The sequence below is a fragment of the Anas platyrhynchos genome, chromosome 11, assembly GCF_047663525.1.
Source record: "Anas platyrhynchos isolate ZD024472 breed Pekin duck chromosome 11, IASCAAS_PekinDuck_T2T, whole genome shotgun sequence".
NCBI classification, from domain to species: Eukaryota; Metazoa; Chordata; class Aves; order Anseriformes; family Anatidae; genus Anas; species Anas platyrhynchos.
In genome coordinates, this window is record NC_092597.1 from 14,942,576 (window position 1) to 14,970,525 (window position 27,950).

At 37.1% G+C, this 27,950-nt stretch overlaps 1 protein-coding gene across 6 annotated transcripts in view; it reads left to right on the plus strand.

The window, feature by feature from the left end:
- Positions 1 to 27,950, plus strand: part of LOC101793360 (high affinity cAMP-specific and IBMX-insensitive 3',5'-cyclic phosphodiesterase 8A) — a 183,778-nt gene that overhangs the window by 124,498 nt on the left and 31,330 nt on the right. For all 6 annotated transcript variants that reach the window (XM_027466406.3, XM_027466405.3, XM_072043455.1 and 3 more), the window contains 16 exons: positions 2,173 to 2,229; positions 4,536 to 4,726; positions 5,688 to 5,744; positions 8,112 to 8,169; positions 9,658 to 9,746; positions 9,976 to 10,054; positions 11,623 to 11,760; positions 17,213 to 17,301; positions 18,532 to 18,583; positions 18,684 to 18,726; positions 19,744 to 19,821; positions 21,047 to 21,117; positions 21,762 to 21,926; positions 24,521 to 24,569; positions 24,819 to 24,954; positions 27,084 to 27,282. In XM_027466406.3, the coding sequence (XP_027322207.1) occupies positions 2,173 to 2,229; positions 4,536 to 4,726; positions 5,688 to 5,744; positions 8,112 to 8,169; positions 9,658 to 9,746; positions 9,976 to 10,054; positions 11,623 to 11,760; positions 17,213 to 17,301; positions 18,532 to 18,583; positions 18,684 to 18,726; positions 19,744 to 19,821; positions 21,047 to 21,117; positions 21,762 to 21,926; positions 24,521 to 24,569; positions 24,819 to 24,954; positions 27,084 to 27,282 (1,551 nt within the window). The remainder of the gene's footprint in view (positions 1 to 2,172; positions 2,230 to 4,535; positions 4,727 to 5,687; positions 5,745 to 8,111; positions 8,170 to 9,657; positions 9,747 to 9,975; positions 10,055 to 11,622; positions 11,761 to 17,212; positions 17,302 to 18,531; positions 18,584 to 18,683; positions 18,727 to 19,743; positions 19,822 to 21,046; positions 21,118 to 21,761; positions 21,927 to 24,520; positions 24,570 to 24,818; positions 24,955 to 27,083; positions 27,283 to 27,950) is intronic.

The following is a 27,950-nucleotide window of genomic DNA, read 5'->3' on the forward strand; positions in this document are numbered from 1 at the left end:
AGTGCATCGATGAACAGTCAGTCACAATCACTTCAAAAGAAACAAGAAAGGCAAGAACTGGCAATGCTGTGTTTATCTCATCTCTTCCAGTTACCCTTGGACTAGGTCTTGAGAGTGTGAGGGTGCCCTGCTCTGATAAATGGGGTTTTAATACCCCCGGACTGCAGTGAAATTCAGCTCTGGGTCTGGACCTTACAGCTCTCGGTGGAATTGAAAACACTTGCTGCTTTCTGCTGGCAGCTGGGGAGCACAAAATAAATATTCCAAAATTTAATTTAGAGTGTGGTTATGGTCAGAGAAGTGACTGTAAAAAGGCATCTCTTATTCAATAGATAGCTACCTCTATATTCTTCAGACATTCCTGCTGATATTACTGACTGAGAACAAATCGTTACTGCTGTCAGTGCTGCAAAACCAGTAATGCTGTGGTGAAAAGAGCTGGATTCCCTCCTGCTCTGTGCATTGTCAGCAGAAGTATTTTCTGTTTTTTGTGGTACAGATTTGCAATAATTGGATGATGGGCCACAAGGGAGAATAAAGCACTGTGATTGTTTCCAACTGAGGAGAGATTTGGGGTCTAAAAATTAGAAAAACTGACCAGAGAGAGAATATTTAAACTAAGCCAGTCTGGTTAAGAATGGCTGAGAGTAAATATGAAGCCCCCCTATGTCATTTTAAGGTCAGCTTTTTGGGGTCCTTTTAAATAACGCAGGCAAACACTGATTCCTTGATTGTTTTGCAGGTGTTATGTTGTCATTTTTCTCTGATTTGTGTTTCTTGCTCTTTTAGTGTTACTCTGATGATTTCCAAGCTGATAAATAAATAAAATCACAGATAAGAAAATTTGAGGGCTGAGCAATGGAGCAGTAAGGTCAGGGAGATAATAGAGCGTGTAATTCAAAAAGTTTTTTTCTGCGGCATGTAGTGACGATTCTTCAGAATTACTTATTGGAAAAATTCTAGAGTGCAAAGCAGTAAATCTGATCTTCAATTGTGGTTTCACTTTGAAGAGGAACAAATGTAAAAATGACACCTTTGTGCTCAACAGATCTTTTCCTTGTACATCTAAACCTGGAGAGGTCTCCCATTTCTTATATTGCCAACAGCAATTTTCTCCTGCTTTTTCACTTCAGTTATCTTTGAAGAGTCTTTGCAACTCCAAGGGCCATTGGGTGGACGCTGTTTTCCTTTTTTGAATCAGGAGCACTGCTATTCCTGATTTCTAGTTTTCATTTCTCAGACAAGAGATAAAAGCTACTGAAGTACACAGAAGTGCAGTTATTTGCCTAGCAGGAATTCCCAAAGAATCCAACCTACACAAGCCTATTAGAGTTTCCTCTCTGCGTTTAACTGCTTTACAAAGTCGGTCCCAACCCCCTTGGAAAGTTGTTCACGTTCAAGCGTGCAGTCCAGCCGATGGTACCTAACGATGGCTTGTATCAGAGAACTGCTGTGATAAAAAACACTTGTGGCCATTCACCTCTATCACTTGAAGTGGCACATGAGAAAGATCCCGGGTCAGTTCTTGCATCCTAAGCCTGCATTACTTGAGCAGTATCTAATGTGGAAATCACTGGTGTGCAGAAAGAAGGGCATACTGCAACAGCACTTTTACAGGGTTTTTCAAAGGCATGTTGAATGCATCAACATCAAGTACAAATACCTGCATCCTGACACCTTCCCTGGGTGGGCTGGGCAGGATGGAGGGAATGCAGAACATGCACCTGTGGAGAAATTAAATTTATGTTGTTTTGTATCACTTTTGGGCACCTGTTACATGTGAAATTCTAAGACTAATGTTTTTCTGCTTTTCTCCTGTATATTTGATGCTTTTTAACACTTTTTTTTAAAGGCAGTTTTTAAAACACTTCTGTATTTTGCAGAACAGCTGGTGTCATACGGATGATAAAAAAATATAATCTGTCTACAAAACTTACATGACTCATCCATTACTATGTTTAAAATAACAATTAAAAATGACTTGGGGAGTAGTTTGTTGATTTGTAACCGTGTTAACACAGCTGAGCATATAACTTTCCAAAGCAGAACAAGACAGTCAAGAAGAAGTAGCCACATAATGACTGCAATATATCTGTGTGACAGTGGTAAATAAAAAATGTCTTCTGTAACAGGTACATATGTGTTAATAAGATTCCCTTTTATTTTTTCTAGGCGCCAGTAACAGATGTGCAGTTTGGTCCTATGAGACTTCATCAAGATCAACTTCAGGTAATACAACAGTTGAAACTGAAATCTTAATTTCTAAGATACACATGAGTTAACTTAAAAAAACATGTGACTGGAGCTTTTTGGGTGTGGAGATCTTCACAGCATTTTTATCAAGTGATACGCGTGTACCCAACAGATTTTTATCACAACATTCTGTGTGGCATACTAAAATTCCTGCCTAATTCTTTTCTCCAAACATGTCTTACATCATAAAAATAGAGCTATCTACAGCTCTTTCTGCTATCAATTAGCTTGTAATCAATTTAGGATGTTCCATGTTTTGTATTTTATTGGTAGTCATTTCTTAATCAAAATCTCATCAGAACAATACTAAACACCCTGCTGAGGTTTATTACCAGTGTTAACCAAACTTGCAATATCATCACAACAGATACAAAGCGAGCTTGGCAAAGCATTTTTTTATTTTATATTTTATTTTATTTTATTTTATTTTATTTTATTTTATTTTATTTTATTTTATTTTATTTTATTTTATTTTATTTTATTTTATTTTATTTTATTTTATTTTATTTTATTTTATTTTATTTTATTTTATTTTATTTTTTGCTGTTGACTGGCATTACTTCATACTCCTTCTATCTCTTTATTAATATAGGTTGTATGCCCCTTATTTAGTTTGGGATGGGTAGGAGGTTTGCAGATACATGACTCCTTTGAACATCCTCTGAAAATTCTCCTATGTCCCAAGGCATACTGAAGTATTAATAATCCAAAATGTTCTTCAATCAGTAATGAAAGGTTAGACAACATCACATTATTTCAAGCAGGCTATACAAATAAGATCTGCTGACTTCTCTGTGCTATTGCTTAAAACCATTCTTCCAATCCTAAGTGTGTTATAAATTAACTTAACTAAATATAGCCCAAACTATGACATGTTTTTGCAAACAGGTTAACAAAGTAGGTTTCTATAAAAGGAATCTGAAGTAAATGAGTACTAAGTCCTTCATTCTTACAAAAATATGCACTACATGGAAACGTTAAGATTTACTGGTAGACATTCCACCAACCTGGTCCAAAGTGTAACCAGTGCTGGAATTCCTAAAATCACCCAGAAGATAAGTGGTAGTGGGATGTGGTATGCGTTGCACATGCTCCAAATTATTGTCTAACCAAAGCATATATTTAAATGCAATTTGATTAAATTACTGAAAGATTTGTGTCCTGAGATAGTAGGCGAAATGCTGGTTTGGTTTATCCATTTTTCCCAAAAGGCTGCATACACTGAGTCATCCACAAAAGCAGCATTAACATAGATCTTTTTTTTTTTTTTTTTTTTTTTTTTTTTGCCAGTCTGTATTCTTTCAGACAAAATAAATTTTCCTCTATAAAATATTACCATGATGCAAAGCACAATCACATCAGTGGGAGTCTTCATTAGTAGACTTCATGTTTATCTTTTGTAGTGTATTCCATCCTAGAATTTGAAACACATCTCAGAAGGAATTGGGCCTTTTCATACTTTGAATTATGTGGGCATTGTGTTGATTTTAAAGAAACTCAGAGAGAGTAATGTTACTGGCAATTACACAACAGGCTATGATATAGCAGATCATAGATCTCGTCTTCCATTTCTGGATTTCAATCATGGTAATCTCCTTGGGTGATATAAATCCCATGGTAAGCTTTGTATAGGAGTGCATGGGGTTGTACTTCATATTCAGAGGTATTTCCATCCAGTGTGAGTTCATCTTGACCAGCCTGTCTGTAGTTCCCAGAAGCCCACAGAGTGGGCTGCTTCCAGTATTTTGGGAAACTAGACTGAGATGAAAAGGAAAGCACAGTTTTCATCATACCACTGAACCACTATTAAATATTAATTCACATGAGGTGAAGCATGCTCTGGTGAGTAATCCAAGTGTTTTGCTGGAGTATGATCCTGGCAAGAAAAAAAAGTAATGAAAGGGATGTGTGGTAGAGATTTCACTGAAGAAACATATAGACTCACTGTTATTTTGTGTACGTTGTCTGAAACACAGGCATCTTGTCTCAACTGATTGCCTAAGCTCTCTCAGTAGCTAATGAAGAGAGTGCCACTTCATCCCATGTGGATACAGATGGCTTGGCAGAATATTTTATCCACTTGAAAAAACTCTGTATACAGACAATTATAAAAAACAATAGTCTGTATTTATGTTAAAATTATGTTAAAAACAATTATGTTAAAAACAATGAATTAAGCCTTGGAAGTAGCTTTAAAAAACATGTTAAGAACAGACAAAAGTCACAGAATACTGCATATATAAGATTTATTTGTAGTGATTCACTATCTGTCTTTGAACCAGGTACTTTTAGTGTTTGCCAAAGAAGATAACCAGAGTAATGGGTTCTGTTGGGCTTGTGAAAAAGCTGGATTTCGATGTAATATTGCCAGGACACCTGAATCTGCGCTAGAATGTTTTCTTGATAAACACCATGAAATCATCATTATTGACCATAGACATTCCAGATACTTCGATGCAGAAGCATTATGCAGGTAAGCTCCATTTCAGTCTAATTAATGCAAAGCTATATAGTGAACAAATCATTAAAGTGTTTTTTTTTGTTTGTTAGTTTGTTTTTTGCTTTTATAAAATCTGTGAAATGTTGCTGGTTTTGGACAAATGTTCATGTGCAGCATCAATTAATGTTACCTCAATGCTGTAATTATGATGGCTGCAGCATATTTAGTTGTTTGGTAGGACATCTGAAGCTTGATCTGGCATGGAGCCACAGCATGTGAATTTGTTGCCATAATGAAGTGTTTTTTTCCAATACCTGGTTCCATGTTCACACGTCAAATTAACTGCAAAGGTCACGTGCCACCACAGGCAATTTAATGAATACATTCACTTCATTAGCATTCTGAATTTTTTGAAATGTCACTTGCTGTTGAGTAATTCCAGATGCAAGTAGGCAATGTTTTGTGTGCATGTTTCCATACCTACAGCATCTGAAAATCTGTTTTGAGGAGGAAAGTTGCACACTGACTCCAAAAATACTTTCACAAACTGCTGTAAAGTATGAAAAAAAGGGGGAAAGGATTTGCTTCTTTCTGTGTCTCCACAGAGGTTTGACAGGCAGTGGTGCCTTGTTTCAATGACTTTCCAGTGAAATACCCCTTGGGAATGTGTCTAGACTAAATAACCGTTTGTGGGGTGTGGGTGATGGGGTCACATTGTGTACCGTGGGTGAGTGTGGTAGGTTCAGGGCACTGGGACAAAGGCTTTTGTCCTTGCTGAAATAAAGTAATTAGGTAAGATCTTTGTCAGTCATGGACTATATAGCAGCACTGTTTGCCTTGTTACATTTTTACCATTCTGTCCCAGAGTAGAGTGAAATAATCCTTAAATTAGTGAGATATTTTAAGTAAAGTACTGTAGGAAGGTTCTGTACAGTCATGGTTTCTGAAATGTGAACTTTAAAAAATGTTAAATGATCTTGCTTTTTATTTAAAGGTCTATCAGAACGACTAAACCCTCAGAAAATACAGTCATTATTGGTGTAGTACGAAGGTAAATGCTCATCTTTACTTATAAATCTGATCAATAACATGTGAATCTTACCATTGTAAATGTAAATGCTACAGTAAAAAAAAAAAAAGAATTAAAACTGAAATAGAATTAAACTTAGAATTAAAACTGAAAACTGAATTAGAACCTCTTACTTTGCTAATGATAATGTAATTATATCAATGTAATTATATCATATAGAGTTTTCACCATTGTTGGCCACAGGTTTGGGACAGGATTTTTGATTTCTCATTTTTACTAAAGAGGTGTCACTTGGTTTTGGTGTTTGTTTTTTCCTCTCCTTAAAACTGGAGGTTTTAGGAGCATGATTCAAACAACCTCTGCAACACCATGTGCAGAACTGTGGAACTGTCTCATAGATCTGTGTTTTGATATTAGTAAGAATAGCACTTTGAACCTCTCTTGATCTGTCCTTCAATCTGATTAATCACAGCACGAACAGAAGATCTGTTGAGTTAACAAAAAAAAATTGTATGGAACAATTTGAGCAGAGACAAGTAGCATCTGACCATGGAAATTCTGCAAATAAAATAGGCTGCTAAGACATTGCAATAAAGAAGTGCATATGCTTTTTTCCTCCTCCTCCCTCTTGAACACACTGCTTATATATCATTAAGTGTGGGGTTTATTTAGACTACAAATGTAGAAGTAGCAGAAATAAAATATATTTAACTTGAAATGAATTTTAGATAATTTCCTCCAAATACAGTTTTGAGACTGTCCATTTCTCAGAAAACTTTTATTCCAAAATCCAATTCTGAGGTGTTGAAATTTTCTGTTAATGCTGTTTTCCACCACCATTTCTAGGGAACAAAAGACCCTAGTTAAACATTTCAAGGGACTCAATTGTGAATATAATCATCATTGTTTTTATATGAGAAAGTCTTTTGACTATGAAAACTGTTGCTTCTGCATTCAGAATTGCCTGTCATCAAAGTAGTACAAAAGAAAAGGGAAGAAAAGGAGCAGGAGAGAAATAGCAAACGAACTCAAGAGCTTCTTCATGTACATCAGAGAGAAAGACACCTGTGGTTCTGTGGGCCAGAAAATCCTTTTAAAAAAAGCCAGAAAGCTAGATTGGAAGGTGGGCTTGTTCACTCACAATTAGGGAGTTGCTCAATAGTTTTTTTTTCTCTGCAATTCATTTAGTCTTTTGAAAATTTTTGTATTGTGTGTTGGGACAAGATAATAGATCCCTGCAGTGACAAGATCTCATAAGCTTCAGTTCTCAAACTTTTCACCTGTGTCTGGTATCCCTGTCTAGTGGAAACTTTGGAAGTAAGTTTGCCTTTCACTGGGACCAGGTTGATTGTTTCAAGTTCCTGTGTGCTAAACACATGCTGTCTGTAGTTGCCATTTAGGATTTCACAGAGTGAGAACTTTCACACGTTTTCTTCCATTCTGCAAGAAGCATATTTGTGAAAAGGCTGACATCTAGTCAATAGCATATGGAAGGGCTTCTCTCTGAGGATTATCTTCCTTCAGTTTCCTGCAGTTCAGTTGTTGGTGTTGTGTCTTTTTTTTTTTTTTCTTTCTCCCTGCAATATGCCTGCAATCTTTCTCTGTACTTTTGGGAGGCAGCGTTACCAGATAGCTGGCATGAGGAATGGAGATAATTTTTCTGTACTTCACTAGGCATCATTCACATTGTGCACAGGAAACAACTGCATGGAAAACAAAAATGAGGTGCCATAAGATCCAAAATTTTAAACATAAATAAAAGCTATTGTGCCATCTGCTAAACTTGACCAGCTTCCATCTGCTCATTTACAGAAATTTAGCATAATGACCTTCCTTCCAGATTCCATTCATACATTCACATATGTTTGAGCATCTTTTAACAGTTAGTATAGCCAAGTTTTCCAGAATGATTCAGGTATCTCATTTTAGGAGTATGTCATCATGAAGTAACGTACTAGCAGGTGCTGGGTAATCAACAGTAGAAAATCCATCCTCATTCAGGCATCTTGAGTTGTCCACCTAATATTTGGTATATACAAATAACAAGTTATTTCTTAAAACTTCGGCCATGTAAATACTCAGGTGTATCTTTCACTAAGGACAGCATAAACGACGAAGAATCCAACAGTCTAGCAAATTACTTTTTGTGATGCAAGAAGCTCATTACATACAAATAGGAAAAAATAGGAAAATAACATGTTGGTCTATCTGTGCCAAAGACATAAGTTTGTACTAAACAAAAAAAATATATTTGTAATGACCTGTAGGAATCTAGCTGTACTAGCCTTTAATATGACATTTAGTGTACAGGTGTGTCAATGCCTTGTCAAATTGGGATTTCAATTGATTACAAGAATGATCTCTGACTTCATCATCCTTCTTTAAAAGGCATGCTGATCGTGAAGAGTCATCAATATTGCCCCTGATCTCTGCTGGCTTCACAAGGGTATGTATGTTTTATAATCCACTAGATAGCTCTGACATTCCAGAACTGTCATGGAAGAAACTATGCTGAAGTGTGGCTGTCAATGATTGTTTGTGTCAGTAATCCAACTTGTAAATCTTATTCATGCTTCTTGTTCTTACATATTTTCCAATTCTGAACTACTGTACATTGGTAGAGATAGAATAATGCTGACAAGGTGGGTGGACATTCTTAGGAATACCAGAAGTGTTACCGAGAAATTTCTTCAGTATATACTTATTTCAAAATAAGTATACAATGCTCTGCTTTAATGTATGACATTGGCAAAATTGACTAATTACTCTAGCAGGACCAAAGAGCAGCTTGCAGTGAACAACAGAACATGCTGTGGGAAATCTCTTCTATCAAATGCCAATTCACATCTGTAAACAGGCTTCAGACACTGTCAAGTGCTATTATCTATTGTTTGGAGGCACCTGAAAAGTATTACATTGAATCTGTTCCTTGGCAACTATTCCAATTAAGCAGGAAAGGTGCTTATTAGTGTGTCAGTTAAGTGGATTCCTTATTGCATTAAGCTGACAATGGAACAAAAATATGCAGGATTTACTACTGTAATTCAGTGTTTTGGTTGCGTGCTCACTGGATCTTTTCCTGTCCCATCACAGTCCACCTGGACCCATTTACTTATTTGTAGTAAAAACTTCCTAATACGGGAAGTGCTAAAGCTTGAAAACAACTGTACTTGTATGCACAAAATCATTCCAGCGGGCACAGAAGTAACCCAACGCAGGTTCTGAATTATTCATAGATCAGAGCCTTGGAGATTGGTCTAATGGAAAAGCACAAAGTTTTGTTTATTAGCATTGATGTTCTGGCTTATCTTTGGTAATCTCCATCCTCCCGTTCCCCAAATCAATGTCTATGTCAGTTTATCATGAGCAAAGATTTAACACTCAGGCTTCTATGTGGTAAAAATAAGAAGTTTCAAAAAAGCATCAGAGCAAAGATGCTAGGGTCATTGCTGTATGGGGCCCCAAATGAATAATCGTGTCCAGTAGCAGGTACATTTTGGGGAAGTTTTGCTTTCCTATATGTATACAGTATATTGGAATATTAGTAATTTGAAGCTCATAATAATCTTAAATTTTGTTGACCAGAGACACAATGTTATTTTTGATTGTTGTTTTAAATAAATAACATGAAAGCTTATAAATTCATTAAAAGTATATTATCTTATATTTTGGTCCTGCTGACAGTTACACAGAATAAACAGCTTGGCAGAACCTCATTGCTGTGAGGTTCTGTCACCTTTTCAAAATGCAGTAACCTGAAAAATTTTACTAGTTCCAGAAAATAATCTTATAAAGTTGCTTACATTACAACATGTTCATTTTTTGGCATATCTCTACACCTTTTTAATCCTCTATCAAGCAAAAGAAAACAGAGCCTTATACCCTTGAGTACAGAAATGTGACTAATGAAATATTTCTAACATTTTATTTGCAGAGATATGTAGAAAATTCCAATATAATGGCCTGTTACAATGAGTTAATTCAGCTGGAATTTGGAGAGGTGCGGGCACAATTCAAACTAAGGTAATTTTACCAAAAACATCATCAACAAAAATTTCCAGTTCAGCCATATCCTTACAAGAGCATTCATTTTACTGAACTGTAGATAATTATAGAATGTCAGTTAGCTAAAGAAAATATGTTAATCCTTAAAGTACAACTTTATTTAGTATGGAATTATAATAGTTTATTAGCATATGCAGTAAGAATTATGAGGATTAAAGCTAATCAGATGTCATTTTTTTGTCTCTAGGGCTTGTAATTCATTATTCACAGCATTAGAGAAAAGTCAAGAAGCCATTGAGATCACAAGTGAAGACCATGTAATACAGGTTTGTTCCAGTTATTTTTATAAGTACAGAAAATTGCTCTGCGGGCTGATGGTATTTTATTTCATTCACGTTTCTATTTATTCTTTTTTATGGTGCAAGAATCCAACCTCACTTAATGGTTCTAATCAGGTTGGAGTGAGTTTAGCTGTAGAATAGAATTTTCTCCATTTAAAATATCTTGCATAAATCAAGTAAATTTTAAGGGACGGTTGTTTCTGAAAAAATAAGAGTTTGCTTTTTTTTTTTTTTTTATATATATCATGAATGAATGCAGCTGCTAACTTGCATACATTCTTTCCCCAAAAATATTGTATGTTAATCTGATGCTTTTGAAAAGCAGACCAAATTGTTTAACTATTTAAATAAAGGTAGAAAACAAGTTTTGTTTTATTTATTTATTTTCATAGATCTGATGCTGTTTGTTGAGTCAGGATTCTTGGACCAACTGTTTTTGAATGTAATCATTGCTTAAAAGTGGAAGAGTTTGTGCTTAGGTCTGCAGTCCTGAGAAACATCATCTTTATAAGGGAGTTAGTTCCACTATGACAGCTGTGAGGAGTGGTTTTATTAGCAGTAAAGAGCTTGAGTCCAAGCCTCTGGGAGTTACAGTGTGCATATAAATTGTACCTACCCTCTTGACCCAAATCTCAACAATGGCAATTTTACTGAAGGATGTGTTTTCTACATCCCTTTTACAAAGAAAACAGAACATATCCTTAAGTTGTTTGGAAATACGCTTTTTCAGACCAAATTTTGTCACTTTATAGACAGAATATAAAAGAACTGACATGTGCAAGAGTTCTGGACCTCCAGCAGGCAGGGCTTTCTTCCATAATAGGCTAGAGGAGAAATGCAAGGAGCAGAGGGCATCCAGTAGCACCCTTTCCATATCTGTCACATCAAAACATTGAACGTTGTGAGGTGTTCAGATCCTGTTATTACGGGACCTGTGTCTGCAGCTCAGCTAGTGAGAGTCATGAAGGTGTGGGCTATATAGATACCAGTTCTGAGTTTTATTGAGCAAGGGCCAGAAAACAACAGTGAAATGCAGCATTCAGCTGAGAGAAAAAGTTGCTTTCTCAGACTGCACTTCTTCCAGTCAGTTTGGCTGAGCTTTGCCTGGGCAGGGGAGTGATGGTGGTTGGCTCTTGCACACAAGAAGGCGAAGAATTTGTCAATGGATAAGTTTAATGTTTCTATGGTATCCCACCATCTAATTTGTGAATTTTAAGAATGCTGAAGTAGGTTTGAGTTTTTTAGGTTTGAGAACTGAAAAAGCTAATTTTTCAGGGTTTTATGTTGTCTGTCAAAACAATGGGTGTATAATACTCAGCTGGTTCCATATTTTCCCTCTGCTCACGTGCACGTACTCTGCATGACTGTTCTAGTATGGACATTCATGTTTTTCTCCACAAATAAAAATCATTCAGATATATCTTTCAGGAACAATGCATACCGAGATTTATTTCAGGCTAGGAAAGCGACACCTAAGTGTAGCAAATAGACAAAAAGGGATTCTATTGTGTTTTAAGTATTCTGTTGAATGTTGGTTTGTTTTTATTTCACAGTACGTCAATCCTGCATTTGAAACAGTGATGGGCTATCAAATAGGTGAATTAATAGGAAAGGAATTAACAGAAGTGCCTATAAATGAAAAAAAAGCCGATTTCCTAGATACTATTAATTCCTGCATAAAGATAGGAAAGGTGAGTAATAACATTGTGTTGCTTCTCACTTGCTATTTGTAAAAGTTACTGTTGTCCAGGGATGACACATGACATAACCTGTATCTTCATAGCCCAATATAGCATTTGCAGCTTGATTACTCAAGCAAGACAAGGAAGTGAAAAATGCTCATTTATAAGGGCTTCTTTTTCTTTAATTGTTTGGAAGAGCTACATGTTTTATGAAAATTATTGACTTGCTGTGTTTGTTTATAATATATGCTGCATATAGCAAAAGATGTAGGCATACCAAAGAAAATTGGGCTAAAACCACATGTTATCCAGAAAGATGCAAATGAGAAAAGAATTGTGTCTAGGTTTTTTAACATGAAATGTGGAAGCTGATCTGCAACTTCAGAATGTGAAAGTATCAGAAAAGACATTTTCAATATCACTTGATAATGATAGGTGGTGTCGACTGCCAATACTTTTTATCCACTTATGACATGGGAGCTGTCTAATAGATTTCAATTAGAAATGTTTGTTGCACCAAGAAAGTACATGAGAAAGTGCAGCTGGCTTCAAGGGAGGTCACTAGAGAGAGGCTTCGCCATTTGCCTGGTAGCTCCACAATGTTCCCTTGGGACTGTTGTGACAGTGTGAGGAGCATCTAGGAGTTTTCATCTGTTTTGACAAGGAGCTCTAAATGCTTCTGGTGTCATTGAACATGTCTTCTGTAGGGACCGTGGAGGTAACAGAAAGACTGGGGAACTGGTGTGTTTGTAGATGCATCATGGTCCACGCTCAGACCTGAGTCAGGATAACTAATTGGGTCATGGGTGCTGGGAAGCACCTTGCTATTGACACAGCGCAGGGAGATGCTAAAATGAATCATGGCACTCGTGTATCCAGGCAGTGATGCAAAAGCACCAATGCAAAGTTGTGATGAGTCATACTGTGTACTTAACGCAAGCATTCATTATCAAAACCTGTGCTCTGGATGCAGATTGAATGTACATCTCAACAAGAATGTGTAACTCATTTCTGTGTGTATTGGTCTTTTGGGAGAAATCCAAGCAATAGACAGTAGCTTGGATTTTGGTACTTTGTACCTGTGTTGCCTGACCAGAATTATTTCAGTAAATGCTTGTAATACAAAACTGATGTAATGAGGAAGTATATATTATTAAGTTATAATTCAAACACATTAGATATGTCAGGCTTTAAAACCACAACATCAATTCTCAAGATATGAAGTGATTAAATTCTTAATATTTTAGTGTGCTGATAAAAATGTCTTAAATAATGGAAACATATTTCATTCTATGAATGATAGAAATCTAACCCTGGTCTATCTCTTTCCTTGCAACATATTTCACTCTTGACTCTAGGATTTCCAACTGTGATGGCTAATGAAATACTACTTATTAAAACCTGTCTGTCTGGAACAGCTTAAACTGTTTTAAGTGGATATGTTCTGTTTGCATGTTTTTGTATTTCCCTTCAGAACGTTTTGTAGTATGCAATTTATGTAGCCTCACATCTACATATTAATAGAAAAATGTATTACAAATGAAATTATTACAGGAAGTACTTGGAAGTAGAGCTTGACTGGGCGGAACAACTTTTGAAATACTGCAGTCCTTTGAAGGTGCTTTAGTTTGACATGATTTGTGACAAGGTGTTACAGTATTTTCAGCAATGCCTACATTTTGTCTGGATTGTTCTGATTCGGTCTGTGTGTTGTTTTCAGGCTTGTGATTACTTTGTATCCTAAATTTAAGTCTGCTTCTGGTTACAATAAACTATATATTGGTTACCATAGGTCACAGCATACTAATAAAGCCAGCTGTGTCCTGTGATATTCTCATCTCAACTTTTTTTTGCTTGTTTTTGATTAAACATGGTACTGTAACATAAATAATAGAAAGTAAGAAGTGCTGATCCTTAGAAAAACTAAGCTAATCTACATTTAGTCTTTACATGGAATTTGGAAGATGAACTCTTGCAGCATTTCCCTTCTTGTGCTGACAAACATCATGCTGTGAGCAAGTTCAGTGTATCCAAACAAGAGCTGAGAGACATTATACACAAAAATTGCTAATTGCACGATGCATAGGGATCTGTGGGTCAGGATGTTGTTTCCCTTAGTGAGAGAAAAAAAAAAAAAGTGGAAGTTCATTTTTTGTTACTATAACTGGCTATAATTTGCAAGAAGCCAATGTTATTGAAAGGCATTTTCACATATCCATACTTGAGTTAGAAAAAACAAGTTGTTCTTTTTCATCCTTTTATGATTCAAAATACATCCATTAAGATGAAATGTGCAGGTCTGTTTCTGACTAGAGTTCTCTCTTCCTCTGATCTCTGCAGTTTGACACAAAGATCTTTAACTCAGTTTCACTTTTTCTAAAGTGAGGTAGATAGCTGTCAGTAAATCAGACATGGCATGCAATTCCTCTCACTCCTTGGGAATGATGTGCAAGATAGCTGTCTTTACAGGAGGAGTGGGGGAGTCGTCAAGCTCTGTGAAAAAGGTCTGTGGCAATTCCTTCCTAACTCAGAGTTATGCTCTGTGCAATTGTTTTTATGACACCTTGTGTTTAATTTAGTTTGTTCTGTTTTCGACAAGGAGCTTGCTGAACATTGCTGTCTAGTGTGAGAAACCCCAAACTGAAATGGAAAGCTGAATTAGGGAATTACTTGTTATGCATGAATGAATTATTTTGGTGGATAGATGCGTATGAGGGCCTTCTGAATGAAGTCTTAAATCACAGCATTGATTTTTAGAGTACTGTATAAAGGGTGAAACTGTTGTTTTCTTACTATGTATGGTTTTCACTTTGCATTTGAGCCTAGCCTGACAGGCTGTGCAGAAATGACTGATGACTGTATTTGTGTGGCAGTACCATAGCCATAAAATGACTTGACTGACAGCACGTCTTGTGAAGCAGCTCCTCTCTGTTGGATTGCTGACAGAGGCTCTGTGAGAGCATATGGTGTTCTTAAAATATGTTTAAGTAACATCCCTGTGAGAACTTTACATACCAGCAGGAGCTTGGCTTGGGCCTCCTATTTTTTGGAATTCTGCTGACCTTTTCCCTCTCATGTTCCCTGCCACAGTTTCACAGGTTTTAGACATTCACAAGTTGAAAAATCTATCTGTTGACTATGAAGAGCACATTGGTGAATAACTCGAACCTATTTTGAAAAGCATGCACTTCCAGTGCGAGAATTATCCAATCTGTCCCTTATGACTTTGTGCATATTCTGGCTTTATTACCTGGGTTAGAGATCGATCGTTCATCTCTGCCTCATACTGGTTGTCAAGAAGCTATTGATATGCATACTTGTAATTATGAGAGCGTGGAATTTTGTGATGTTTGATTTATCTTCATTTGTATTCCTCGTGCAGCTCACAGGAGAAGATATTATGTCTGCTTCCTAATTTGTTATTCACAGTGCTTTTCTCTGACAGCTCCTTGGAAAAGCCTTTCATATTTTCTTCTGCACAGCCTGTCATCATGCAGCTCTCTGCAGGCAGGAGTCTTTATTTGTTGGCTCAATTAGCATAGATGCAAAACTCTTCTCTCTGTACCTGGGCTCTGGCCTGCTCGATTGTGAGATCTGTCAGTCCAGCATAAATAAGTATGTATTGGGTGCCTCATGAAGGTATTTTCACATACATGGGTAAGATCTGAACTAAAGCCTGTTGAGCTCAACTGAGGGACAGCAACTGGCATGGGTAGTTTGCATTAAGTGAATATGCATTATGGGATTCATTAATTATTAATCATTTGGTATTTAGTAGATGCCCAGATCAAAATCTGCAGCTTTAAAAAAAAAACAAAACACACAACAACAGCAACTACTCAAGGGATGGAAATGCATAGGGAAGACTGTAAGCCTTGTCAGTGGCCAGGTTACAAGAGACTGGCACAGCTGGAAGGTTTCAGATTGCTGTGTTTGTTGCCAGAAATGAGCAGAGGAGACCCAGGCTTCCCAAACTTGTTTTCCCTGAAATGTCCTAAATAGCCCTGTGAGGGGGCAATTCTTGTCTGCGCACCACATGTGAGGGGAGGCCTGAGGAGGTCAGTCGGTGCTGGATTGCATATCTTTGCTGTGGCATTTGTAGCACAGTTTGAGAAGCAGCAGTGTGATGTCTTGAGGGCATTTGGAGGGAATGACAGAGGTAAGGAGGAGATGGGTTTGTTGGAGCTGCCTTCAGCTCCACCTGTGTGTGGGCATGGAAGCTCTGCTGCTTCACAGCGCGGTGTGGGCTCTGCTGCTGGCAGCTTGTTCGGGGCTGGGTGGTGGACCATGATGGTGCCTTCTGGCTTTATAATCTTCAAATAACAGAAGTGATTGTTATAACAATATTTCACTTAAAAGCATGCCTTGAACAAGGGAGAAAGGTCATTTTCTGAGCCTCATTTGAAAGAAAAGATGAGGATTTGGAAAAATTTACATTCTGCACTAGAAATGTCTCATTTACAGAGGAAAAATGACTTCTTACAGCAAAATGAAAAATTCCTTTCCGCCTCTTTTTTCTTTTTCCATTTATGAGTTTTATCCCCCCAACAAAACAAAACAAAACAAAACAATGATACTGTCAGTGACAATCTGATACTGCAAAAATTTTCTACTTCAGTGTTATCCTGAGACCAAAGAGCTTTTAGAGGGGAGGTCAGCAGATGGAAGGCAGAATCCAGTAGCTGTTCTAAGCTCTCTTTTGCTTAAAAAAATAAAAAAAAAAAACACCACAGGATAAATCTCTGACGTGGTTTGAGACTGAACAGACAGTGTGGAAAGTAAACACATTAGGGTACCGAAGCACTCTAAGTTATAGATATATCTCATGTTAACGAGTGATGTGACTTCTCTGCTAGACCATCAGTCTTCTTGGTAAAGGTGACCCCAACATGCTCTGGGATTTCAGAAAAAATGGTGTGTATGTTTTCAGACTTAGAAATGCCACCTGTTAAAATGCCAGAGATCAAAATCCGGTGCCCTTCCACGTGTTGGTGTGTTTGTTAGACTTAGAAGGATGACCACCATATGTAAGAGTAACAAAGTATGCTCAGATTTTCTGCTACTGTTTGAAAAAAGGAGTTAAATTATGCTGTATGCAAGGATTGTTTGTAACTTAAATTGCTTAATTTTATAAATAAAATGCCAGGGTATCAGGAAGGCATTTCTGAGGAATTCTGTAGTAACTTCAGATTGGATTGAAATAACATCTGAACCAACATCATCTTCATCCAATTGCTTCTTATTGTCACACGTTTCTCTGATATATTCTTTGCCTTTGTGGGTGAACCCTTAGGTTTTGTACTTCACAACAGTTTTCAGTGAAAAAAGGTATGAAGCTATAGCTTCTCTTCCTGTTTTATCTCACTTCTCCAAGTTGCCAAATGAAGGAGAATATGTAGAAGAACATATTTGGTTTGATGATTGCATCTTGAACTTCCTTTTGCTTGAATTCCTTTTTCAGGAATGGCAAGGAATGTACTATGCGAAAAAGAAAAACGGAGATAGCATACAGCAAAATGTGAAGATATTACCTGTTGTCGGACAGGGAGGGTAAGTATGAATGCTAAAGCCATGATTTAGGTGTGAATCAAGGTTCAGTTCAGAATTCAGTTACTGTCAGCAGGCGTTGGATTATCTATCCCAGTATAAAGGAAACTTATGCAAAGAAGGGAGCGTCAGACCTCTGTATTTAATTCCTTGGGTTAAAATCACCTTTCCATGTTGTGTACAAGAAATGTGAAATTCTCCCAATTCTCCCTAGAAAGGAGCCAGAGATCCAGATGTGCTCACTTGTGACTCTTTCTGTGTATTGTGTGGGGAGCACCAGAACCTACATCCTGTTCTACTGTTCACCTGTAGCATGTCCCTCACGTACTCATGGCCGTTGTCAGGTGTCTTTCTGTGATGAGGTTACTGGGTGCTTTGATCCTGGTCCAAATTCAAGCATGTCTTGGTCCCCAGGTAAAGCATTTTGGAGCATGCAGGTATATGTTAGTTGTTGGTACGTTTGTGATGAGTACATCTGTATGATATTGGGAAAGAAAGTGGATCAAATCACGTGCAGTAGCAGTATAAAAATCCCTTTAAGGCAACACAGACATTAATTAAAAGCACTGTGCATTATCTCCAGACTTGGCTGAGACACTTCTTTAGGAAGTTGTGTCAATGTGAAGGAGAGGCCAAATGCAGCTTCTTCATGCAGTTACTTCCTTTAAAAGAAAAAAAAAAAAAAAAATGTTTTAGGTTGATTTCATCCCTTGGAAGTAATTCATGTTCTCTAGTCTACATCAATAGCGTGAAGATATTTCCAGCTTATTATGCCAAACTTGTAAAACTAATATATTCTGTGTACATTGTTACTTACGGAGAAATCTAAGCTCATTCGAAACTGGCTTAGAAAGTTTCCTGTTAATCAAAGATTTAGTTTTCAGATTGATTACCCTGTCCCTAAATCCTATAGAAGGTTTCAGTTGTTGGACTGCAGTGTTGCATATTTTTTCAGTTATATCATACCTGAAGCATCCTACAGTTGCCCAAAAGAAGCTAGGGGGGCACAGAGAAAGAGAAAGGAACAATCTTTGCAAAGGATGTTTCCATTTTGTATTCCCTGTCACCTGCAGCAGAAATGTGGGTTGGTTTTGGTCTTTTTTCCATACCTAGCCTTCCTGCCAGAACAGGATTTGTCTTACATTAATTTGTTGCTATTACCCATTTTGTGTATCAGCACTGAATTAGAGCTGAGGTTTGGATGGGAATTAACACGCTGTTTTTTGCCTGCAGAAAGATTAGACACTATGTGTCAATTAGTAGACTGTGCAATGACAACAATAAGGTAAGTGAAAATGGTGATACGCTTGCTTTAGTTTGAGCCCTAAATACTACAAAATAATGGAAAAGTTCTGACTAACTGGATTTCTCATACTGATTTGTAGGCGGAGAAGACATGTGAACGTGTTCAGGCTGAATCTCAGACAGGTATGACACATCTCTTCTGTCATAATAAGTGGAAAATGTACCTGGGGAAAGAAAGAAGCCAGTTGCTAGAATATGACTGAAAACCACAGCTGCACAGGGTAGTCCAAGTCCGAGCAGTACTATTTAGCTAAGGACAGTCTGAACAGTACTATTTAGCTAGCAATAAACTGGGAATCCATCTCAAAAGGCAGCAAAATAAATACAAACTCTCTCTACCTGCCACATTTGTCTTAGAAATGCTATAAAACAACCCCAAAATGCTATAAACCCAGAAATGATATAAAGCAACTCAAAAATGCAATAAGAGGGGCCGGGTTGGTGTTGTGGTATTGCTGGATTTGGTGTCATGTTTCAGTTGTAGGTAGTGGATCTCTGTGGCAAAATTAAAGATAGCAAAGTTGCTGTCTAGTCAGCATGTTGCTATAGCTGGTCTATAGCTTGCAGCATGTCTGCTTGGATTGCTTTTAACTGTCCTGTGGAGTATTTCCATGGGGAAGGAAATGAGTATCACCACCACTACTGTTCATCCTCATCCCACGTATCAACACTGCAGTTACGACATCTTTCGCATCTGTGCCATGAGTACTTCTTAATTGTAGTGTTTGGTAGGACAGGTTGTATCTGTTGGAGTCTGTCAGGGATCTGGAATGCATTGCCTAGTTTACTAGTGTGTATTGTACTTCGGGACAATTCTTTTGGCAGTTATCACTTGAGTGAACTCGTCGGATGTGTTGCATAAGTTGTATTCACAAGTACACTTACATTGTGTCAAGAGAGGAACTTTTCCCTCTGGTAGATCCATTCTGCAAAAACATTTTGTCATGTTTTGTCAGAATGCATGACTGGGACAATGACAAAGTAATTGGGCAAGAGTTTAAATATGAGTTTTCATTGTCCTTCATCCGTTGGAGCATTCTGCTAAATATCACTCAGCTGCTGTGAGGCTTTCTCTGAGTTTCGGTTCCTTTATCATACATCTTAGGCAGAGCTTATGTCCTCATATAATTTTCTCAACAGATATTCAGACTTCCAGACACAAAGACAGGAGGAAAGGATCACTAGATGTCAGATCTACAACATCAAGAGGGAGTGATGGTACGTTAAACAAGCAGATTTTTTTTATTTCTACATATATTCAATTTTTTATGTGCATGCACGCATACACATACAAATACAGATAAGTATATATGTGTATATACATATACTAAAAAAAACAGCAAGTCATTCGCCTGTGAACAACAGCCCCATTTTCTTGAACCACTGAAGAATGGAAGGCTATCATCTATCATCCTGCATGGAAGACCTTAGGAGATTCAATAGCAGTACTTTCAACTACAAATCGCAGACTCTAAACCTAACAAATTACTGCATTTCTTACCTCTTCTCTCGATAAATATATGATGTAAATTTTCTTACGAGTTTTGTTTTCTTGTCACTGTTTTGTACTGTATTTCATCATAGCACCTCGACCTTGATAGATGAATCACATATTGAAAACTTTTCCTGATACTTGCATGGCTCTGCTAAAGCATGGATCATTACAGTCTAGGGAGCATGCACTAGTGAAACATGGGAGGAGGTCTGTGGCAATGAGTATACTATCATGCCCCAGTATGACAAGAATAGCATTGATTCTTTTTCTAAATAGGTATTCAGTACGAAGTAACAGAGATCTGTCTGTATTTTATAGGAACACAACATAATTATATAGAAAAATCCCTTTTGGGCCTTTTCTCTACAAAACCAGAATTGCTAACTGAAATAAAACTTTTTCTTTTTCTTTTTCTTTTTTTTTTTTAATTTTCAATAAATGAGGGGCCAGAACTTTTGCTATTTTAATTTGGCATAGCTTTCTTCACTTCATAAGAGCTTCACTGATTTACCTCAGCATGGTAGCTGACTCATTATGACTTGTCATGTTGAACCAGTCAGAAAAAGTATTTGTATCTTATAATAACCTAAATGCAATTGTTACCTACATGTGCCTGCCAGTTTACGCACACACACATCCGTATAGTCTTTTAACTCAGTATTTCCTTAAATATTTTAATCAGTTCAAATACAAAAACAAAGCAATGATTTTGCCAGGCTGTTACAGCTACTTATCTCTAATCTGGATAGCAATGGTTCAGCAGGCATCTTTTTGCACCTGTGTGTCCTGAGCATAACAAGCATGTGTATGCATTTTACAGTAGATCACTTGTGAAGGGCACAGCAGGGTAAGCAGTTCACAAAATGAATCTAGATTTCTTGGCTGAAACCTCCTGTCCTGCCATGTCACTGGATTCAGGATACTAATTCTGCTTTGTTTCCCATGCAGGCAGCTCACAAAGGAGGCACTCTTCTATGGCCAGGATACATTCCATGACTATTGAAGCACCTATTACCAAGGTAATGTGCAACTGTTGCTGGCTACTGTCAGTTGTGCTGTACTGGAATACCACAACCCAAGGCTCCAACAAAGCATCTAGACTGAGGAGCAAGGCAGTGTTGGCCTCCAGTGTAACTTCTTCCCCCCTTCTACCAGACCACTGATGGAGCTCCAAAAAACAGATGCTTTGAACTGAGTCCTCCCAAGGCTGTGTAGCAGAGCGCCCTCCCTGTGGCCAGCCACAGCATGATCTTTTTGAAGGATTCTTGCCTTTGTGGAGGAGGAGACTGGAGTTCCTCCTTCTTACTTACGCATTATAAACTGCCTTCTGAAACCATTCAAGGATTTGTCAAAAATCACCTCTTCTATAAAGTGGCAGAGGCAAATGGAAGAAGGTTACACTGAATCCATTCAGAGTCATTTGGGGGCTGTGCCTTGAACAGGAAAGTATTAATAAGGCTGCTGTCTTTAAGGCTGTTATCTTGTTCCTAAAGGTAATCGTAAATGTCAGTGTTTTGTTAACGTCCCTTTCACTTTTATTCCCCACATGTGGATTAAAGTTTTAGATCCGATTTAATTGCTGTGAGTTTTTCGTAATAATTGATGAGAGTGTTGGTTCTTTCTTAAATTACTTCTAAATTCAAATTGTCTGATGTTAAACTAGGTAATAAACATCATCAATGCTGCACAAGAAAGCAGTCCAATGCCAGTTGCAGAAGCTTTAGACCGAGTTTTGGAGATATTAAGAACCACTGAATTGTACTCTCCACAACTGGGAACAAAAGATGAGGATCCACATACAAGCGACCTTGTTGGAGGGTTGATGACAGTAAGTATATACTGCTACAAACGGCTATTGATGTTTTGCTGCCTGATGTTCCTGGTTACCTGATCTTTATTATCTGGCAGATGCTTTGCCTAAAAACGCCAAATTTTCATGAAAAACTGCTCACTTCTTTTTGTGTTTTCTCCCCACCCCTTTTATTAATGTAGCTCTAGAATAAAAATGACCAGTCCCTTTCAAGCATAAGTTTCACTAGAAGTGGGAAGTAAAAACACTTTTTTCCAAGGTGTATCATTTTAGAAATACATAGATGGGAGAGGAAGAAGGAAAGACAGCTAGACATGTATATTTATTAATTAGGATTAGAATGGACTGTATAAAAAGTATATAAATAATAAGTATGGGTTTACAGAAGAATGGAAAATACTTTTGAGTTGCTATTTCTTAGATTATATTCGAATATTTAGAGACTCAGAAAGATCAGTGCTTTGAGCTAAGAACACGAACGTTCACGTGAAAACAAAATCATGCTCCACAGAACTCATAATTTAAATAAATAAGGCAAAAAAAAGGACTGGAGGAGGCGGCATATATTATTACGTTATCTAGAAAGGAACAGGGATATTAGAAAAAGAAGCATTGTACCCAAAATTGAACAAAGGGCATGAAGCAAAGCAAAGAATTGAACTCAAACCTTCAGAGTCTGGAGTGTGGCCCTCCTGATGATAACTAGATGAACTTGGTTGAATGTTACCTGTGCCTCCAGGATATGTGTTCCCATTAGTCTGTAGATTGCATATAAAAGTCTACCTCAGGAAAAAAAGAAGACAGTGTGTTGGGTGCAAAAGGCTCACAAAATGCAAGCTTTTCAGAGATGTCTCTGGGCTATTACAATTTCATGCTCACAACAACTTTGCAGTATCCATTAAAGTCTTGAAACAGTTTAAATATATTGTTGCCTTGTACAATAATATAGCAAATGTCTAATCAGGAGAAACATATGTGAGAGTTCAAGAATTCCAGAGGATCAGAATGGTTCCTACAGGCTTGAATTTACTAGCACAGGAAACAAAATATATCTTTACATTAACCATAAAAATATTGTTGGAATGGCAATGTATTAGAGTCTCAAAGTGAATCTTTTCTCCTGCTGCTGATGCAGTCCATAAACTTAGCTGGGTACTCCTTTTTGTAGCTTGTGTGTTCTTTACATACATTTGTATTCTGCTTGTAATTCAGTCCATGGTCCTAGAACATGCAGGTAACAAAATTACAAAATACAAAATCCTTCCTGAATATAAAACAAAGGCTATTTTATGGAGCAATTGAAAAGCTGAAAAAAACCATTTCAGGGTATATGGTATATGCTGAGTTTTAAAATGATCTGGGAGAAATATTTTTTCCAGCAAAGGGAACCAGAATCTTATTATTCCATTTCATGTTCAGAAGCTATATCTGAGTTGTAGGGAACAAGCAGTAGGTTATTGGATTTGAACTCTTACACAGAATTCATGATGGGAAGGGCATTTGGAGTTCAAAGATGGATTTTCCGGATACAATTACACCTACTATTTCAACTCCTAAAAAAATAATCTTTGATTCTAAAGGATTCACAGCATCTGGTGTACCAAATCCTTGTTTCATAGCAGTGCTATTGAAGAGTCACTGAGCCAATTAGAGTGGTAGTGCTCCATTTCCTTTATATCGCAGAACTTCAGACTAATTTGCTTCCAAATTTGAAAAATAAAAATGAGTTGTAACAGTTCCTGTACGCACAGGCATTGCATGTTCAGATACAGCATCCACATTTACCTCAGCCATGCTTTGGGTACATAGCATAGGGAGGTACATTCAGAAAGACTGATTTTTTTTTTATAACCATTTTTTTTTACATCATGACATTGATGTAAACATTGATGTGTGGTAACTAACAGTCTGTATACATCAAAAGAGGAGGCAGAATTTGGGCCACAGCACTTAGAATTATGAACAGAAAGGTAAATATTAAATGGATCATTCAGTTAGTTTTAATCCTTTGGCTGAGTTTTCACATTAGGCATCATGCCAGAATTACACCTAGGAGGCACTGAGCTGGAGAATACACAAGCATACGTTCTTTGATAGAAGGGAAGCCCAGAGTAATTTGTTGCTCTGTAATCCCAGCAACAAATCACAAGATTCTTATGCTGCTGAGGTGACCTGATCTGTCAATACCGGGGGAGGAGAGCAGAACCATGTCTCCATCCGTGCCCTCCCACCACCCACCTTTGCTTGTTGAAGGGAAGTATACAGACATATGGTGTCTGGTTTGTGGCATACACCCAGACCTGGTGTCTGTGTTGTCCAAACAAGGGTGGATGTGAAGCTGTAATTCCAGACTTCTATCTGCACCTGAGATACTCAAGTTTGCACCTATCAAAGTTCATATTGTATCCCACCTCTTGCAGTTTCTCATCCATAATGAGCTGTATGTAAAACAAGCAAATGTTAATAGTGCACACAGATATAGCAGAGGCAGCTTTGATGACTATGATATGTTGTAATCAGGGTTCTCTAATGTCATCATGCTATTTGTTGTCATCATTGTATAGACCTCTTTTACAATACCCTGCATTTAATTCTCAACTTTCATTGAACAGGATGGTTTGCGAAGATTATCAGGGAATGAATACATACTGTCAGCAAAACGTAAGTCTTAATTTGGCACTTCATTAAACGTTAGCATATTAAAAATTTTAAGAAATATGCAGAGTGATCAGTTGTTCTTTTTATGAACATTGTTTTTACTTTATTTTTATTTATAAACATTTTTCTGCACATTACTGAACTATACAGAAATGAGACCTGCTAGGCATTTGTACAGAAAAGAAACTTTGTAAGAAATAGTAGTGTATCTTGAGGTTATTAATAGTGATCTGCAAATATATTCTTCAACAGAAACTCATCAGGTCGCTGGCAGTTTGATCTCTCCAATCTCCCTCAATGACATACCCCCACGGATAACACAGGCAATGGAAAATGAAGAACACTGGGATTTTGATATTTTTGAACTTGAGGCTGCCACCCATAAAAGGTCAGTAAACTCAAGGGCTCATAAATTCAAGTTGCTGAAAATTGACTTAAATGTCATCCTGTAATCAGCTCTTCAATTTCTCTACCTTTGCTTTTCAAATGGAATTACTTATATTTTCAAAGTCAAATGTTTGAAATTTTCTCATTGTGTATGAACCGATTATATATTTTTGTTTCATCATATGTTCTTTCCTGCAGATTCCCAGTTGATGTAAGCGAAAATTATGTATCTTTGATATGGTATAATAACAAAGCAACATCATTTTACAAGCCTTCCTTTTCTGTTTTTGAAAATAGAAAAGTTCTATCAATCAAATTGTTATCTTGTGGGGATTCAAATTCAAATTATGTGCAGCTACACACAGAGTCAACACACTGGTCCTAATTTAATCAGTTGTTATAGATCATGATTTATGTTCTCTTTATGTAATTGGGTATTTTTTTGTTCCTGGACAGTTCAAATACAGCTTTTCAGCAGAATTCTCATTTCTGGGATCAAAAGAATTTCTTTATTCTATCAATTTAGCAGGCTACATTTTATGTATAAGATTAACTGAAATATTTACTGATAAAAAGTAAAGCATACCAATTTCCATCACAGGCATTTCCAAAAGTTTTGATAGTCTGTACTTCATTAGCAAATGCTCCCACTATGATTGTAAATCAATCTTTTTGTTTAAATCATTGATTTTATTTCCTGATGCCTATCAAAAATTCTCCTCAGGGTCTAGTTTCATGTGTCGTGGTTTCTCTTAGCTTAAAGCTTCTGTGAGATTGTAATTTGAAGGCTAGATTCTGCAATGAAATTGACTGTCTTAAGCCCCCATCAAAATCCCAGGTCCATGAGAGCTTTGAAAGATATTTAAAAACAATGTCTAAGCAAGATACTAAGGTATTTAATTAACACATACACACTTTAATTTTAGGCAATATTTTTTGAGTCAAAAAGGTGGAAAACATTCAGAATTTTTTTCTTCCTTAAAGTGATCCAACTTTAAATTTCTTTGTAAGTAAAGAAATTTGCACCATTATTTTAGGTTCTTTTTTCCATATTTTTATTTCTGATGAAGTATTATGGATACCGTAATTGAAAAATAAAGTTAATGTAGTCAGTGTGATTTACAATTTTTAATTTGCACATTGCAGTAACTAAAAGAATTAAATATCCCAGGTAACATGTATGAGATGACCAGACAGGTTTATCTTTTCTTATTGACTTGAAGAGGCCACAGGAGGACGAAGGAGGTGTTTTGTTGCCTAAAGGTATTATAATTAGGATTGCCTCCTGCTGCTGTTAAATAAAAGCAATTCATTTATTAAGGGAATTAAGGTGATCTTCAATGAATCACAACCATGAATATGTTATTAATACTGTCTTCAAGCCCAAGCAGACATATGGTAGTAAGCCAAGATAATTCATTAAGTCTAAGCCTACTACAGTAGACATTGCAGTTCCCTGACACAGAAACCTGGAGAGATCTTTGGCAGTGGTACATGTGGTATTAACGATCTAGCAGTCAGGGAGATCTCACTTTAGTGAAATCCCAGCCAGCACCTGTTTTCATTTACTTCCAGAATGCTTCCATATCTCATCCTCTATTGCATACAAAATCAGTGAGCAATGGAAACCTTCAAGTGGGGTGTGTGAAAGAAATGGAGCAGCTCTGCAGAGCAGAAAGAATACTGATTGCAGCAATATATAGTATAGATATACTTAATCTAACTGTAAACAAGCTAGTTTAGGAAACTGGCAGTAGTAAGATTACCTCCCTCCTCAAATGTTCTGTGTTCAGTACATACTAATTTATCTCATTTTAGCTGCTGTCTACATTTACCCAGCATAGTTTCCCCAAGCCCCAAAGTGCTGCTACATGGAATACAGCATAAATATAGAGCCTGCTTAATATTCCTGATTGTGTGAGGAACTGGCATATTCTGAGAGTTGGCACATGATAGGAAGGTTTCTACAGATCTGGATTGCAATTCTGAAACAAGCAAGTCTGTATACTGACCTGACACGTCTTTAGTTAAAAAAAAAAAAAAAAAAAGTATAGATTCATACTATTCACATTATGTAATGTGCTTTCAACCTCATTTGTTTTAAAACTTTGTGTTTGTTTTTCTTCACAGGCCCTTGGTTTATCTAGGTCTCAAAATATTTGCTCGCTTTGGAATCTGTGAATTCCTAAACTGCTCAGAATCAACTCTGAGGTCGTGGTTACAAGTTATTGAAGCTAACTACCATTCCTCCAACTCCTATCATAATTCTACTCATTCGGCAGACGTGCTACATGCCACTGCTTATTTCTTGTCTAAAGAAAGAGTAAAGGTGAGTCCACATTTCTAAGAAACAGCATAGGTGGGAAGTATAGGTGGGATTAAAGCAAGACCTCTCAGAAAAGATGCCAAGACCCATATGTCTACTTAGTGCTAACCCACGTGGCAGCTCTGAGGTCAAAGAACTGGGTTGCTTTACACAAGTTCTAGGATCTGTTGTGTAGTATATGTGGAAGAATGGATACTAGTATTACAGGAATTGAGCTACACTTGATGAGAATAAGAGAGCCTCCTTCTAAAACAAAAATTCCTGGTATAGTTAATTTTTCTCATATAGATGAGCTAATGACACTATTTTTGTGATGGTCCCCACACATACAGATTTAATCAATCATCATTTCTTATGCCTTTTTGCAAAAGATTCCCAGGACAATATAGGCCATAAAATATTTTTGGTACTTCCAAAGCTGTATTACCCACTAGACGAGATGCCCTGAGGCTTAAAGAGACTGCATTGGAGAAGAGTGTTGAAACAGATTAGTTGTTGAAGTTCCTTGTACCATAATGCCCAGTGGTGTATTAGAGCCTCTGACAAGCAGAATAAATCAGAGCAGCGTTTGTTCTCACACACCCAGAGGGCAGACTGGAGTGTGAGAAGGGGAATTAAAACAGTGCTTGCATGTGTACGCAGTGGAGTGGCAGTACGTATTTCTGAGTTGC